The sequence below is a fragment of the Taudactylus pleione genome, unplaced genomic scaffold (assembly GCF_031769625.1).
Source record: "Taudactylus pleione unplaced genomic scaffold, aTauple2 ptg000061l, whole genome shotgun sequence".
NCBI classification, from domain to species: domain Eukaryota; kingdom Metazoa; phylum Chordata; class Amphibia; order Anura; family Myobatrachidae; genus Taudactylus; species Taudactylus pleione.
The window spans coordinates 14,327,295-14,345,345 of NW_028284463.1; the positions used below are offsets into that span (position 1 = coordinate 14,327,295).

The window sequence follows — 18,051 nt, forward strand, 5'->3', positions numbered from 1 at the left end:
TCAGGATCATTTCAAACAACGGTGGGAATAGTGGCGGGCATCTCCCAATCCTCCTTTTCCCGGATCCTGAGGGCAGTGATGGAGGCACTTTTCAAGCACCTCCATCATTTTATTCAAATGCCTTTGGATATGGGTGCCCTTAGTGTGGCCAAGGCCAATTTTTACCAAATAGCTGGCTTCCCACACATCATAGGGGTTGTGGATGGTACTCACATACCACTTCAGCCTCCAGCACGGCTGGAGGCAGTATTTAGAAACCGGAAACACTATCACTCCCTGAATGTAATGGTGGTATGTGATGCCTCCCTCCAGATCCTGTCCCTGAATGCAAAATTACCAGGAAGTGCACATGACTCCTTCGTCATCCGGCAATCAGGGATATGGCACAAATTAAACAACCTACAAGCTGGTGATGCGTGGCTTCTGGGTAAGTGGAGACCTTTAGTACATAACAATGTTAAGCTTCATACAGAGTGATCCTGATGTTGTCTATTCTTTTCTTTTTCACAGGAGACAGTGGCTACCCTTGCACGCCCTGGCTGCTCACTCCTTATTTGGCTCCCACACCAGGGCCACAAAGTGAGTTTAATGCCGCACTTACAGCCACCAGGCAAGTGGTGGAGCGCTGTATCGGCCTTTTAAAAGGCCGATTCAGATGCCTCCACTGCTCTGGTGGCGAGCTCATGTATTTGCCGGATATGGTTTCGAAAATTGTGGTCCTGTGTGGGATATTTCGCAACATCGCCATAAGGAGTGGTGTCCCAATGCAGCCAGAGGATGTCTTACCTGAGGATGGCCCCCCCGAGGTTGGTCGGAGGTCAGTATGTGGGGGGGCCATACGCGATGATGTGGTGGCCAGATATTTTAGGTAATTATTGTCAAAACAACAGTGTTTATACCCAATGTGGTACGGTTTGTTTGAGAACATCTAATTAATTTTTTTTATTTTCTCCATCTTCTGTTTTTTTCTATAATCTTTGGCACTCCAACGATGACTACTTCCTGCTACCCTTAAAAAACCTGTATGTGGAAATTTTGGGGATATATTATGGAACCCATATTGCAACGCCATATTTGTGGAATCATGTTGGCATGGTCCTTCGTCAACCAGTTCTTGATTTGTTGTATTTGTGATTATCACTGTGTGTTTTGTTTGTGAGTGACCACTTTGATTTTGGAGTTATGTTGTGAATAAATGTCTTGAGAGTGTAATTTTGTACCTTTTTTTGAACGTTACAAGCAAGTGTAACCAGGTTCACACACGTTACATTTGCCTAAGGGGTAATCCAGTAATGACGCAAGTTGAGCTAAAATGTAATATGTTTTCAGGGTCCAAACCAACACCCAAAGGAATCCTGTACAATCAGTTGGCTTCGTAATATCGGCCTAAGCAGCTTGCACCCCAACTAGGAACCTGTAAAATGTAGTAATATCTAATTGTGACTACACCAAAAAAGGGAAATGAGATTGTTACTGTTAGGTGCTTCTTGTGCCTGTTTTACATAAAAATACAACACACAATCTTATTGACAAAAATTGCAAATCCTTGCAGGAAGAGTCTACTTATGTCAGGGTAAACAATCTCTGATTTTGAAATAACGAATGAGACAGAACGTTAATTTGAAAATATTAATTTATTTAAATATAGCAAAAAAACAAAAAAAAACTAGTCCCTAAGGAGGACCGACATATGGTCAAGGACCATCAGCAGACCGATTATATTGTCCCGCATATGGGCCACACAGGCGGCTAATTCAGCCCTACGCCTCTGTGGGTTAGAAAAGTGTGGGGATTAATACAACAATAATGAAACCACATTAAAAAACAAGCCAAAACAACAATACAAATATTTTGAAACAAAGCATAATTACACCATTAAAACCCATCCACCCCCAAAATGGTGTAGCCCAAAAATACAAGGCCAATAAACAAATTCCGACAGGTGTGATATGTGTATGGTGAAATCAGCAGTAACAGGTAAAGGCAATCTGAAAAATCACCAAAAGTCTACCCAAAAACTCAAAAATAGGGAACGACACATGATTACATACAAACAGTTTGTGGCGAAAAAGAAACAAAAACATACCGGTAGAAAAAACGGCAGCTCCAGAAGGCCCTCCCTCGTCCTCCTCGGAGGTGCCTCCATTCCCCAACGATCTGGGCGGGGTAATTTCAGAATCCGGGGAGGGGGTAATTCGAAGAGGGGTGGTTGGAGGAGAGGGGGAATTGGGACGGAGGGGAAGGAGCCCCGAAATTTCCGCCAGAGGGTCTTGGCAGGCTGGGGAGGAGTGGGAAATAGGGGAATTTGGGGTTGTGGAGGGTTGGCTGGGGGTTGGGGAGAGTGGGCGTGAGCGCCGTCTGGGATGACAATGACGCCGTAGTCTTCGTTGTGCCCCTAAAATATGTGAAACAAATTGTGGTTAGTTTCAACCCAAATCCGAGAAAAACACTATTTTATGACCCAAAAAAACGAAAAACATGGCCATGCAGATATGAGTACAATGCATAAATATGACATACATGAAAACATGGCCATGCAGATATGAGTACAATGAATAAATAGGACATACATGAAAAACATGGCCAGGCAGATATGAGTACAATGCATAAATATGACATACATGAAAACATGGCCATGCAGATATGAGTACAATGAATAAATATGACATACATGAAAACATGCACACGCAGTTAGGGCCACAAAGATAAACATGAAAACCACAGTCCCTAAAACTTACTTTCTGCGATCTGCATGCGAAAGCATGCCAGCAAGCGGGGCGTCCGCCGTTGCAGGTCCGACCACCTGCGCTCCAGCTGCCCGATCTGGCGGCGTGAGCCGAAGGAGAGCAGGCGGCCCCGTACCTCCGCATATGCGGAACGCTTTTCGCGATTGGTGATGGGTGGAGGCTGGCTGGTGATCCGCCTATCCATCACCTCCGTTAGCACCAGCAGCTCGCGCCTGGTGAATGCGGAGGCTCTCATGATGGCAATGATGTATTTGTTAAAAATCGTTTTTAATAAAGTGCCAAAAATAATTTTGATTGGCTAATGTATTTGGGTAATTAACAGGACCAATTCTATTGGTTAGTGTATGAGTCATGTGTTCGACAGGGCCAGAAATCTCTTGAGAGTTATGATAGGCTTGATGCAGTGACATGCGTAAGCAAATTTAAATAAAGAAATGAACCCCGGGAAATATGCGGGTAGAAAAACAAATAGAACAATTGTTTAATTGGGGCTAACATGTATTTTGACAAATAAAAGCGAATGTTTAAGCCGTACGTATTCTGCGGGTAAACACAAACACGGACAAGATTAAAGTTTATTGCATTGTGTTTAAAAAAAAAAAAAAAAAAAACCACTTGAGCTAATTGATACATTGATTGGCATGATACGATTGAGGGAGGTAGGCAGAATAAACGAGCAGGTAATCGAAATCTGCCAGTCCCACTTCCGGGTTGTACTTGTGCGTGCGTTCCCTTCAAGCCATTTCGGGGATGTATGCTCGCTATTTGGCACGCTCGTTAGTTAGAGGAGGGGTCGCTTGAGTTTGGGGAGGATGTTTGGCTGCGTTCGAAAATACGAGCGAGTGCTTGAATTTACATATTTTTTTTACGTACACCGAACGTACGAACGGCCACTTGCGTCCGGGTCTGAATGAGGGCCTAAGTCACCTGCGCTAAAGCATGGATATCCTTAAAAACTGGACTGCAATGACAGAGTTTGATGTGGGGTCACCAGGTTCGTATTAACCAGCCTGTGGCTCTGCAGTCAGGGCATGCTGGGAGACGTGAATACACACCACGGCTCACATGACTAATTACAGAACAGCATGTAACACTCGTGGTCGCCACACCTCTGAGGTGCCGGCATCTGCTCAGCTCCCGGAGTTTGGGATTTGCCTCACTGTTACTAGCTGAGCTTGGCTCGCGTAACTGTTGAATCACTAGTTTAATGCACAAAGCTGAAAGGGTTAGCCCCAGGGATTGTTAACCGTGTTACTGCAGCACATGCCAGAGAACTGTATGTACACTAGTAAGTAACCCAACAGATCTTCCACGTTTAGAAGGAAAAAAAGGTCAAACCATCCTGAACCAGCTCAAGCAGGACCCCCACATGGTGATCAGGGGTCCAGCGCCATAATCTACTATAAACCAGATGTGTATGTGGGCTCCCCGACACCTCAACACAGCTTAGAGGGCACACCAACATCTGGTTCCCCCAACTCATTGGCCAAAGCATCACAACCAATCTGAGAAATAACACCGGCATCAATATCAGGGCAAATCAATGACTGCTGCCATTGATAGAGGAAGGGGGTGGGATATAATTATCAAAGATGGACATGAGTTTTTGCTATAAATCAATGTTCTATATCCTTCCCGGCCTCACTCCGAGTAACCTTGATTCCCTGGACAGACTTTTTTCCCCCATCTGTGCACTTTCCAACCCTGATAAGGCTGCCTTGCACTATAACGTCACCCTTACTGTTGCCTCATCTGTTTTTCCTCAATCTCCGAAGGTCCTCTCCCAACCCCGACACAGTCTAGACCAGTGGTTCCCAAACGTGGTCCTCAAGGCTACCCAACAGTTCAGGTTTTAGAGCTATCCATGGCTGCGCACGTGACTTAATTAGTACCTCCGTCAATTTGATTTAACCACCTGTGCTCAGCCATGGATATCTCTAAAACCTGAACTGTTAGGGAGCCTTGAGGACCACGTTTGGGAACCTCTGGTCTAGATTGACCCAAAAGCTCAAAAAAAATGTCCCTGCTCTGATTTTGGAGAAAATTCCACTCACTTTCTGACTTTCTTGATTTTAAATTCTTGCTCCCCTTTTATAATGTAGCTGTGCTCTTCTCCTCACTCTATTCCAGTAGCTATCAACCTCGTTCCTCAGGACCCCACACAGGTCACGTTTCCCAGGTCACCCAGCAGGTGCACAGGTGTACTCATCACTCACCGACACATTTTGAAAGATCCACAGGTGGAGCTAATTATTTCACTTGTGACTCTGTGAGGAGATCTGTAAAACATGCACTGTTTGGGGTCCTGAGGACCGAGTTTGAGGACCTATGCTCTAAATCAGTGTTTCCCAACCTCGGTCCTCAAGGCACACTAACAGTCCAGGTTTAAGTGATATCCATGCTTGAACCAAAACAACTGAGGTACCAATTAATACATGTGTGTTCATTGCTCAAGTATGGCTATCCTTAAAATCTGCACTGTTAGTGTGAATGGAAGGACTGTGGTAGGAAACCCCCGCTCTAAACAGTTTTAATATCTCTTCTCCCAATTCTCCAACCCCTGTGGCCACCTTCAATTCCATCCTCTGCAATCCCGCTCTCGTACCTCCTCACGACTCTTTGTTTTGCCACTCACTATTCATCCACAATTGCTTCTATCCATCAGGACATTTTCTTCCAAAATCTTTCTGTATCTCCTCCTCCACTTTCCAATCCTGGGGAACACACCATTTCGCCCTGGGGACAAAGAACCTCATTCAGAGGCTGTCGCAAGAAGCGATTGCTCTCTCTGAATGAGGGTGGTACTTCATTTTATAAAGTGCAGCCTCCTGGTCGCAAGCTAAGCTGTGGGTTACCACCCACAGCTTAGCTTGCGACCAGGGTGATGGTCGCGATGGTCATCACCATCGGGGCTTACGACGAGACCCTAAGGTTGGGTCTCGACACTCGTAAGCCCCAGGGAGCTTCCTGCTTTGTTTGAGCAGGAAGCTCCCCACTGACATCATTGATGATGTCAGTGTGGCCGCCCACAAAATAGCAGGCCTTCGCATGGGAACGCCTCCGTTTGTGTAGCCACCCCCCCCGCCTACAAAACGGGCTGAGCTGTCGATCAACATCGACAGCCGCCCTTTTGTAGAGCGCTCCGGAGCGAGAGATTTTCTGTCTCGCTCTGGGGCTTGCGCACGCGCAGTGCGGCCGCTGCGCGTGCGCAGGTCTAACCATCGAGTCGGTTGCGAGCGCTCAGTGCTTGCGACCAGGTCTGAATGAGGTCCAAAGTCCTTTCTTCTTCTTTCTCCACCCTCTTGGTTCTGTCCCTGCACTATTCCTGTCTCCAGTGCACTCCCGGTCACAGTCAGCGGCTCTGATCCTTTGTGTCTGCCCTTCCCAGGGTACTGGGTCACTGAGTGCTATTTTTAAAACTACTGTATAGTAGTATATAATATAATACACTATTTCACTGTTTGATATTTTTTTTGCCTTTGTATTGTCTATTGGAACCATTGTATATTGTAGTGTTTATGGTTTTCATTGTAATTTTCCCTATAATGTGTTACAAATACTTGTCGGCACCATTTCAATAAGAGTAACTATTTTGTGCTCCTTATGTCAAAGAACATTGGGAATGCATGTGTACTGGTTCCAATCTGGGTGGGTCTCCAGGGCCTCCTCAGATTTTTAGTCCGGTCCCAAATCAAAGGGCTTATGCACTGGACAGAATTAAATGTTCCAGTGATCTAGGTAGGATAATAATCCCAGGACTGTTTCAGTGGGAAGGCTCTATGGGCCTAATTCAGACCCACTCGCGAGCGCTGAGCGCTCGCAAGCGGGTCGATGTTGGCCAAGTGCACATGCGCACGACGGAGGCGGCTCCGTCGTGCGCATGCGCGAGACCCGAATAACGACGGCCAAGCCGTCGTTATGGGTCTCACACCAAAGGGGGCGTGCTGTCGATGGTGAGTGACAGCACGCCCCCTTTGGTGGGCGTGCCGGGGGCGTTGCTGCCCAGACAGAGGCATTCCCATGGGAACGCCTACCGTCTGGGGCCGGCCCCACTGACATCACAAGTGATGTCAGTGGGAGTGCTTTTGGCTCTGATAGAGCCAAAAGCACTCTTGACCAACGCGACCATCATTTTGGCCGCTCGCTATAGCGAGAGGGACGGCCCTGATTCAGAGCGAGCGCTCTGTCAGAGCGTCCGGCTCTGAATCAGGGCCTACATCCCAGAGAATGAGGTCATTCAGATTTCAACATGATGGCATCTCTGTTAAACAACAAAGCAGACGCTACTATGCCAGAACAAGGGACCCAAGGAAGTCTTTGGTTGGCTTTAATGGCATGTCTGATAAGGCCATGTTTCTGACCGAGTGATTGAGGCCAAAGTTTTCATCACCACAAACTACCATAAAGTAAGGAGGACCTATTGTTGTTGGTGTGCTCAGATGGGACTTGCTACTTCTGTACACAGCAGCCTGGGTGGCACAGTAGTCAGTACTGTTGTCTCACCACTCGAATCTTGAGTTTGATTTTCATCAAGGCCCAATCTGTGCAGAGTTCATGTTTTTGTGCAAGTTTCCTCCCAGAAAGTCCTAAAACATACTTGTGGGTTACTTGGCTTTAGAATGTATGCTCAAACTGGAGCACAGTGTGTTTTGTTTTGGGCTGTGTAGAATATGTCCTTTCCATGCGGTCGGGATGCCAACATATACATTACCGGCGCCAGAATTCCGATGCCGGTCACAAACCCGGCGCCGGCATCCCGACCGCTGGGATACCGAAGGTAAGTAGCTTGTTTGCGGGGAGGGTTAGGCACTAAGGGGGGAGATTTAGGATTAGGGGGAGGTTAGGATCAGGCACCAGGGTGGAAGGTTTAGGGGAGGGAGAGGGTTAGCATACCACCCAACAAGTGTCGGTATGCTAACCCTTTCGGGATGCTGGCATCAGGATTCTGCTGCTGGCATCCCGTAGCCAACCCGTAGGAACATATAGAAGACTGTTAGTGATAACTGAGATAGCAGGAACATATAGAATGCTGTTAGTGACAACTGAGATAGCAGGAACATATAGAAGACTTAGTGATAACTGTGATAGCAGGAACATATAGAAGGCTGTTAGTGACAACTGAGATAGTAGGAACATATAGAAGACTGTTAGTGACAACTGAGATAGCAGGAACATATAAAAGGCTGTTAGTGACAACTGAGATAGCAGGAACATGACTGTTAGTGACAATTGAGATAGGAACATATAGAAGGCTGTTAGTGACAACTGCGATAGCAGGAACATATAGAAGGCTGTTAGTGACAACTGCGATAGCAGGAACATATAGAAGGCTGTTAGTGACAACTGCGATAGCAGGAACATATAGAAGGCTGTTAGTGACAACTGAGATAGCAGGAACATTGGGAAGGCTGTTAGTGACTGCAACAGCAGGAACATTGGGAAGGCTGTTAGTGACAACTGAGATAGCAGGAACATTGGGAAGGCTGTTAGTGACAACCGAGATAGCAGGAACATATAGAAGGCTGTTAGTGATTGCGACAGCAGGAACATTGGGAAGGCTGTTAGTGACAACTGAGATAGCAGGAACATTGGGAAGGCTGTTAGTGACTGCGACAGCAGGAACATTGGGAAGGCTGTTAGTGACAATTGAGATAGCAGGAACATATAAAAGGCTGTTAGTGACAACTGAGATAGCAGGAACATGACTGTTAGTGACATTTGAGATAGGAACATATAGAAGGCTGTTAGTGACAACTGCGATAGCAGGAACATATAGAAGGCTGTTAGTGACAACTGCGATAGCAGGAACATATAGAAGGCTGTTAGTGACAACTGCGATAGCAGGAACATATAGAAGGCTGTTAGTGACAACTGAGATAGCAGGAACATTGGGAAGGCTGTTAGTGACTGCGACAGCAGGAACATTGGGAAGGCTGTTAGTGACAATTGAGATAGCAGGAACATATAGAAGGCTGTTAGTGACCATAAGGAAAGCACTGGAGGTTCTTAAAAGGTGTCAAATTACTGATTTTTGCATTTGTTTTAATTACTGGTGGAAAAATGAAAGCAACCAAGGGTTTTTTTCAGTAAATGAAAGTCTTTACAGTATTTTGAGGTACTTTAAGATGTATGTAAAGTGATTTTGCAGTGTTTTTATGTTTTAAGTTTTAAACAGTTGGGAAATATAACGCTTTTAGCTCCCATCTGCAAGTTCTAAAACTTTTCTCCCATCCATAAAATACATCCACCTACCTGTCCCACATAATATACACCTCCACATACCTGTCCCACATCATTTACACCTCCACGTTCCTGTCCCACATCACTTACACCTCCACGTACCTGTCCCACATAATTTACACCTCCACATATCTGCCCCACATCAGTTACACCTCCACATATCTGCCCCACATCAGTTACACCTCCCCATACCTGTCCCACATAATTTACACCTCTACATACCTGTCCCACATAATTTACACCTCCATGTACCTGTCCTGCATAATTTACACCTCTACATACCTGTCCCACATCATTTACACCTCCACATACCCGTTCCTCATAATTTACACCTATACATACCCGTCTCACATAATTTACACCTCTACATACCTGTCCCACATCACTTACACCTCTACATACCTGTCCCACATAATTTACACCTCCACATACCTGTCCCACATCATTTACACATTCACATATCTGTCCCACATCATTTACACATTCACATACCTGTCCCACATCATTTACAAATTCACATACCTGTCCCACATCATTTACACCTATAAATGCCTGTCCCACATCATTTACACCTCTACATACCTGTCCCACATCACTTACACCTCTACATACCTGTCCCACATCACTTACACCTCCCCATACCCGTACATACCTGTCCCACATCACTTACACCTCCCCATACTCGTCCCACATAATTTACAGCTCCCCGTACCTGTCCCACATCATTTACACATCCTCATACATGCCCTACATCATTTACACCTCCACATACCTGCCCTACATTATTTACACCTCCCCATACCTGTCCCACATCATTTAACCCAGTGAGCTTTTTAGAGAAATTCACCTGAAACATGACATGTCTATATGGCCAAATTATGTTAGTTAAACCTTTCCAATTGCATGATTATTCATTGGGAGGGGTGCACAAGAGGTTCTGCACTGTGTCCCAACATTTTTTTACCTTAAAACAAAGATTTTCCCTACCTTTTCACTTGCTCAGGGGGGTGTGCAGAAAGAAACTTGAATTTGCTGGGAAAACAGTGCGAGTCTGGAATAGAATTGCAAATGCTATTCACTGTGCGAGTTTGCCATGAAAACAGCTCGCAGGACCCAACTACTCTTAATTGAATTGACCCCTAAGTAGTATAAGTGCTAAATAAATAATTTAATCGTCACTTGGAGGTTTGAGTTTGGATTCCAACCAATTGCAATGAACCTTGTATGGTAAAGAAATTAGGTTGTAAGCTCTGCTGGCTAGGGACGGATGTCTCGGTAATATGCTAGATAACCGCTATTTTCAGATGCTTTGGTTTGGAGTTAGGCGATAAATTCAGCCACAGTCTCTTACCATTTAACGTTTTATTTCATAATGTACAGAAAACAAGGTACGGTTTTGACACAAGACGCTACTGAAAACGCACAATCACAGATTGTTCTTTCAGGAGATACAATATATACAGATAATTGTAAACATATTACTTTTGTCCAGACACACACCACACGTTATAAATGACAATTTGTGTACAGCCTCGGAGTCCGGCGCGAGGGGCCCAGTGAGGACATGGTTGCTGACTGGCGATAGATCATGTGGAGGACTGCAAGTGAAATATACTGGTTGGGCAGATGGGTAACGAGTGATTTATTGGGAATTGTTACAGATGAGCACATCTGAGTCCTTTCTAATCTCAGTATTAGCTGGGAAGTTGAATGTGGCATGAGTCCCAGGCAGTAGAGTGGCTCTTGATGGCTTAAAATGTAGCGCTCAAATCTGCACAGCGGAGGCAGCCATTTTGTGGGTTACCGATCAGCCTATCAATGATCACAGTGCTGTGTCATTCACATTGCTTCAGTCCTAAAAATGGCTGCCTCCGCTGTAAGTAAACGGAACCGACAGTTCTTTAAGTTCCTTGAAACTTTTGGTGGGATATTGCAAGATGTACATTCTTTAGTGCAAGAGCCAGCTATAACAATTCTACATCTGTGCCAAAGTTCACATACTGCTGATACATAGGGTATACCCTATACCTGATGTATATTACACTGAAACGTTTGAGGTAACATGACAGAACTTAGGACACTGTGTGGTTGCATCCCATGGTTTGGGAATTATTTATTTTCTTTTGTGTCCACTGGTAATCTATTGTAACGTCCATTCTTTCCAATGTGCCAGCATAAAATTGATACAGAAATATTAGGATGGTGACACAATAATTTAGTCCATTAAAAAACTAAAATGCCACATTATTATCAAGAATAGCATCGGTACACAGTAATAAGTTAAAAAAAAAAAAAAGACGTAATTCTGACTTTTCAGGAAAATCTAATTAATTTTCTCTAGAAGACCAAAGGAAGTTTTATCTCATGTTCTTTGTCTGTTTTTCGAGCTAGCTCCATGCAAACCGTGTTGTAAATGTTATAATGGTCTGATTGGTTGCAGGTTGGTCTAGCCCTGTGAATGCTCTAGGGCAGGCCTGGCCAACCTGTGGCTCTCCAGCTGCTGTGAAACTACAATTTCCAGCATGCCCTGCAACAGTTTTAGCATACCCTAATAGCAAAACTGTAGCAAGGCATGGTGGGACTTGTAGTTTCACAACAGCTGGAGAGCCACAGGTTGGCCAGGCCTGCTCTAAGGCTCTCATTGGCTGCAGGTAGCTAAGTGTTCTCTAACCCTGTCTACAAGTTGGTCTAATCTTCTGCATCTTCTAAAGCTTTGCATTTAAGTCTAGGGGTTGGCAATAAGCGTCCCTCCAACTGTTGTAGAACTAGACATCCCAACATGCTCTGCCAGTTTTGCTATAGGGCCATGCTAAAACTGTTGCAGTGCATGCTGGGATTTGTAGTTCACCAGCAGCTGGAGGGCCACTTTTTGCCCACCCCCAATCTGTACATCTTCTAATGTTCTGACTGGTGGAAGTTTAGTCTAGCCCCGTTCATGTTCTAATGCTCTGAATGGTTGCAGTTTGATCTAGCCCTGTACATGTTCTAATGCTCTGATTGGTTGCAGGTTGGTCTAGTGATGCGAATGGCATAAGGCTCTCATTGGCTGCAGGTAGATGGATGTCCTAATCCTCAGTTTGGTCTAGCTCTGTGCACCTTCCAATCTTCTGGTTGCATTTTGGTCTAGCCCTGTGCACGGACTAAAGTGCAGGTTGCTCTAGCCCTTTGGAATCGTCTGGCTGTCGGACTAAGAGTAGAATAGCTGCTCATCCCAATATAAGTTGCCTAAAAAGGTGTATTCCTGGCCGGGATTGGTGCAACTCAGCAGTTTAACGTTCCCGGTTAACCCATGAAATTTGGTCTCGTAAAGAATATTTGACAATAATGATCCTTATATTATATAGGTAATACAGTGCTTTCTAACTATCCTTCCCCACATTAAATTCCATAATCATATCTTGCTGTCTGTGTTTGAATGTACAACGTCTCCTCAAGACTATCATTAAAAAGTTATTAAAAATGCACTTTTTTATGTCAAACACTTCAGTGCATAGCAAAATTTCTGGCAGCTGTGATTCGGAGCGAGGTTCATATGAAGGGCTGCATAGCTCCCCCTAGTGGCAAGTGTAGTATTGTCATGGACAGAACAAGTGCAATACCAAGGGGTCTATTTATTAAGCAGTGTTAGGAGACAGAGTGAAAAGTTATAAGAAAGTGAAAAGGTGCCAGCCAATCAGCTCCCAACTGTCATCTCACAGGCTGTGTTTGAAAAATGGCAGTTGGGAGCTGATTGGCTGGCTCCTTATCACTTTTCACTCTGCCTCCTAACACTGCTTTGTAAATAGACCCCCAAATGCAATATGTCCTCTCATCTCTGCTTCATTTAGTCACAGCAAGATAAGATACCCATGTATATGTGGTCACCCCGCCATTTCCGTACTGAAAAACAATTGACATTATTTGTACATTGCGCCTCGGTTTACATTTTGAAAGAAAATCTAAACCACAATTTTCATCCTTTGTACTTCTACGTAGGTGACCCTCTGCTGTGTCTTACAATAGATGGCTACTGAAAGATATAGCAGGGAATTTATCAATCCGTGAGAGAAACTAAAGCCTTTCTCTCTAGTTCACTGCAGTGTAATTCGCTCCCCCGTCGTCTCGCTAAAGATTGGCATCACCACATCAAAGTTTAAGTCTGGCATCCAATTAGCCCCGATATTATGTCAAGAACATAAAAACAGGGCTTTTTCACTGATAATCCCAGTTTTTCACCGATGTTTCTTTACCCCATTTCCTATTGTTTCAGACGAAAAAAAAATGGAATATTTCGGGCGAAAACACATAGGTCTGTGAGCTTATTACGGATCCTATGTGTTTTCGCCATTGCGGGGGTGAACAAACGGCAATTGTGGATTATTTTTCAGGACACATCAGGTCCCGAAAATACCCACGATAAGTGCCGGTGTTGGGCAGCACTTCGGGGCTAATTAGCTAGCCCCGTGATGATTCATTAGTAGCGCTACTTTAGCGCTGCTAACTGGATATCGCCCTATGATTATATGATTAGAAGTCTTCGTTAAGAAGCAAAAGCACTTTTGAAAGTACGTATATTTTGTTACCTTTTCTTTTCATTTGTTGCGGACAGTATAATCTGTACTAAGTTTGGATGCACAAAGTGACCAGCTGTGCTCTTTAAATGCACACGCTACCACAGTAAGGGACCCTGTAGCCAAACACATCATCTGTAGTACGATTGTACATTTAGGTAGAAAAGACGACATGGTGCTCTGGACACACATTATTATCTGACAGGCACATAAACTGAATGTCAACAGAACATTTCTCATAATAAGAGCAAATTCCACGTCGTAAAATCTTCCAGTGTTCCCTCTAAGAACCCCAAAATATACAGTAAATAGTATACCCCTAGCTACAACTGGTTTGCTACATGTTGCTAGAAGGCTGCCTGGGACTAGGAAGCAAGCGTATTATTATATTCATTAAACCTAGCCATTAAAGTCTCTGTCTGTCACAGTGGGAAAGGATTCTGGGAAATACTACATGAGGTCTGTCATAAAAGTGGCAGCCATGTGGAATGCGAGTTCCATTTTGTCACTCTGTGACATCTCAAGGAGACACAAAATGGCTGCCTCTCCTGTTTGTTGGCAGTGGGTGCACTATATATTCTTTCCGGGCCTGTATGTGGTTTGAATAGCTGTATTTTTCAGAAAGACGCTGCCCATCTTTGTTTGTATGTTCTCTGCATTCAAACTACTGCTTTAAAAGTGCACTCTTATTATGCAATGTAGCGTGCCATGTACTGTAAATGTGCATATCCACTAGCAGATAGTGGAAAGACCGTACGATTACAACATTGTAATCGTGCCTTCGTTCCCCATCCCCTGTAGTGCCTACACTGAACGATATGTCGTTCAGTGCAGGCACCCTCCCTCATCCCTGAACATGGCCAATCTGTCGTTATCGTCAGATTGACCGGCATGCTCAGACGGTGATTGATGTCGGAAACGACCAGAGGGAGTGCGCATCGCTGGTCGTTTCCGACATTTTCATGCCCAATTTGTGCCCAATTAATGAGCGACTGAACGATAACGATAGAGCGGGAAATATTTATATCTGAAAACCACAATTAGAATAGAAGAGCAACTGATATAAACAGACATCATCAGATATTTGGGATTTCATGAAATACGTGAATACAATAATTTCTCACAAGTCTCTTCAGTGCGGCTTCAGTAGCCAAGCTACCAGAAACACTTCAGATGTCTGTGTTAAAAATCTATAGAAATGGAATTAAGAACTATATAAAATGAATTAAAGTAAGTCTTGCCGCCTGCATCACCCTATACAACAAATAAAGGGTTAATAAGATTATTATTGCCGGTAATAACCCCCCTCCCCCTGCCAGAGGTATGATTCACTGATGGTTTCCCCATGAGTGTACAGCCGCAGTGCCTGGTCTGTTATTGCCCTCTCAGGATGGCGATAATATGAAAGTAATAATAATATACATTTTTTTTTTTAAGTTTTTAAATATTAATGTTAATATATCTGTACAAATCTGGGCTTCCAGATCTGATTGGGGATATATAAAATATCAGCGTTATCGCTGGAGAAACAAATAGATACATTAAAAAATTTTTAAATATACATTACAATATCATCAAATTTTTCTATTTAGTACCTGAAAATGTATTTCAGCTGTGTAGACTATACTGACATACTATGGCAAATAATCACTTTTAGCTGTTCTGCCGGTCAGTTGATCCTCCCATTGTTCTAGTCGAGAGCGCCAATTTCTGCTGCCTCATGGACTTTCTCGCTCCTATCGTTTAACATTTGCTGCTGCTGCGTTCTCTGGGCCTGATTCAGACCCGCTCGCGAGCGCACAGCGCTTGCAAGCGGGTCATTGGTCCCCGAATGCGGGTCGATGGTCCCCGACGGGTCTCGCTACAAGACGGGGCGGCTGTCGATGTTGATTGACAGCTCGCCCCGTTTTGTAGACGGGGAGGGGGAGTGGCTACACAAACGCAGGCGTTCCCTTAGGAACGCCTGGCGTTTGTGGGCGGCCCTACTGACATCACTCGTGATGTCGGTAGTGGACTTCCTGCTCTATTAGAGCAGGAAGTCCACTCGGGCTTCGGACCATCGCCAGGCCGCCCGCAAAAGCTGTGGGTGGTCACCCACAGCTTAGCGAGCGGCCTGGAGGCCGAAAAAAAAAATTAATTCCCCGCCCTGATTCAGAGCGAGCGCTCGCAAACAGCGAGCGGCTCTGAATCAGGCCCTCTATCCTCAACCTTGTCACAGGTAGAATGATCTCAAAAGTTAAACTTTAATCTGACTGGACAAAGAGAACACACAATACGCCTGAGTGAATGAATTATGAACAAAGGGCCTGATTCAGACCCACTCGCGAGCGGCTGTCCGCTCGCAAGTGGGTCGATGTTATGGACTGAGCATGCGCACGACGGAGGGAGCTCCGTCGTGCGCATGCGCCAGACGCGACGAGCGAAGGAAAGTCCTTCGCTCGTTGTGTCCGATCAAAGGGGGCGTGTTGTCAATGTTGATTGACAGCACGCCCCCTTTGGTGGGCGTGCCAGGGGCGTGCCTCCCTGACGGGGGCGTTTCCACGGGAACGCCTCCTGTCAGAAGCCGGCCCACTGACATCACTAGTGATGTCAGTGGGAGTGATTTTGGCTCTGATAGAGCCAAAATCACTCCGGAACTTGCGGTTGAAAACCTCAACCGCAGGCTCCGGCTCGCAATTTAGATGGTCGCGATGGTCACGACCATCGCGGCCATCACAATGCACGCTCGTATAGCCTGTGGGTGGTGACCCACAGCTATACGAGCGTCCAGGAGGACGCTCCATTTTCATGGAGCCCGGCCCTCATTCAGAGCGTGCGCTCTGCTCAGAGCGTACGGCTCTGAATGAGGGCCAAAGTGCCTAAAGCTAGCCTAAAATTGTAGTCTGTTTGCCCATTGAAAATCGTGTAGATCCTTATTACATAAGCATGACATAAAAGTAGCTAAAAGATACCTCTACCACTGTACTGCCAAAATTTGTGTTTTGCTTGTTGGACAATCTATGTGGGTTTGCTGGTTGTTGTAATCCAATAATAGCTGGAAGTTTAAAGTGGGACATCCTTACCTTAGAGGGAACACTTACAATAATGAAAAAAAAAAAGAAGAACCTTTTTGAAGAGACCACACACAAGCATTCAATATCACAGTACATAGTGCACTGTACATCTAACTACAAGGATAATTCCAGCACTGGTAATCACATCTAGAATGTGCAGCAGATTGCGGTAGTCACTGGTTTCTCTGCACTGCATCAGTACACTGGTTTCACATCTGCGTACAACCATCCGTGGTGCTCTCCTCCATCAGTAAGACGGCGCTTGGTACCCCTTGGGGCTGATGTCTGCATTTTCAGTGAAAGGAGGGCTCTGATAGGCTTCTGTGCTTTCAATGCCACTGCCCGTGGGGTGACCCGGGTATCCTGCGTTGGCTCCAGTGCCAAACTGGTCCGTTGCAAACAGAGACATATCGGTTCCTAGTTGAAATCTCTGGTAGGCTTTCAAAGTCATTAGAACCTGTGTGAGAGGTTAAAGGGTTAATAAAGGGTTAGCAGGGCGGGCAAAGAAAGAGTTAAAAACACTTCAGAGTGCAGCTGATTGGTTAATAGGTTTAGAACTATGGGCCTGATTCAGAGCCGGACGCTATTTGCGCTCGCTCGTTCAGAAAAAAGGGGTGGCTATTCAAATGAACCGTTCGCTCTTTGCGGTCTGTTCACGCCTCTATGTCTGAACGAGCGAACAAAACTTGCGGTCGTTTTTTGGAAAACTACGCCCCCTGGCCGCTCGCATCCTACGTCATGTCCGCTATTTATTAGATTAATCGAGTACATCGACCAGCGTATGAACTGCTCGCTATTCTTGTGGTTGGTTTTTCCTACCGCAATCTTGCGAGCAGTTCTGACTATAAACTGTGACGTGGTCAATGACGCTGCTGTATTAATTATGCACACCCATAAAACGCCCGTTTTGACCTTTAAGCACGCCTGCGTTCGGATCTCCACTCCCCGTTTTCAAGCACCTTCCCCTGTTACCACCCACATACGCCTCCTCATGTCACTCAAAATAGCAGGCATTCGCTATTTAGCGAACAAACACATTTTCGGCCGCACTGACTGGTTCGCGCATGCGTATTACGATCCGTATGCATGCACAGTTGTGCAAACATCGCTCAGAACGAACGAGCGGCCGCTTGCGAGCGGCTCTGAATCAGGCCCTATATCCGGAATCGATGTGCTGGAGTGAATGCTGAAACCTGATTAATCGGATCTCATTTCCGTGACTATCAATGCTTGGGCACTCAGGACCTCATTCAGAGTCGGTTGTTGCGGCCGCTCGGTTGAACGCCACCGATGTTCGCTAAACTGCACATGCGTAAAATTCGCAATGCGCGTGCGCAAACTAGCTATTACGATCAGAAATTGCTCTCTCCTTGAACACAGCCATGTCGTTAGTTTGAGTGACAGGATGAGGCGTTTGTGGGTGGTAACAGGGGAAGGTGCTTGTGAACGGGGGAGTGGAGA

The 18,051-nt window shown here is 45.3% G+C and overlaps 1 protein-coding gene across 1 annotated transcript in view; it reads right to left on the bottom strand.

Moving 5' to 3' along the window:
* Nucleotides 1–11,557: 11,557 nt before the first annotated feature.
* SYNGR3 (synaptogyrin 3) overlaps nt 11,558–18,051 on the bottom strand; it is a 67,662-nt gene continuing 61,168 nt past the window's right edge. The window contains exon 4 of the mRNA XM_088464778.1: nt 11,558–17,047. Coding sequence (XP_088320904.1) covers nt 16,838–17,047 — 210 coding nt within the window. The 3' untranslated portion in view covers nt 11,558–16,837. The remainder of the gene's footprint in view (nt 17,048–18,051) is intronic.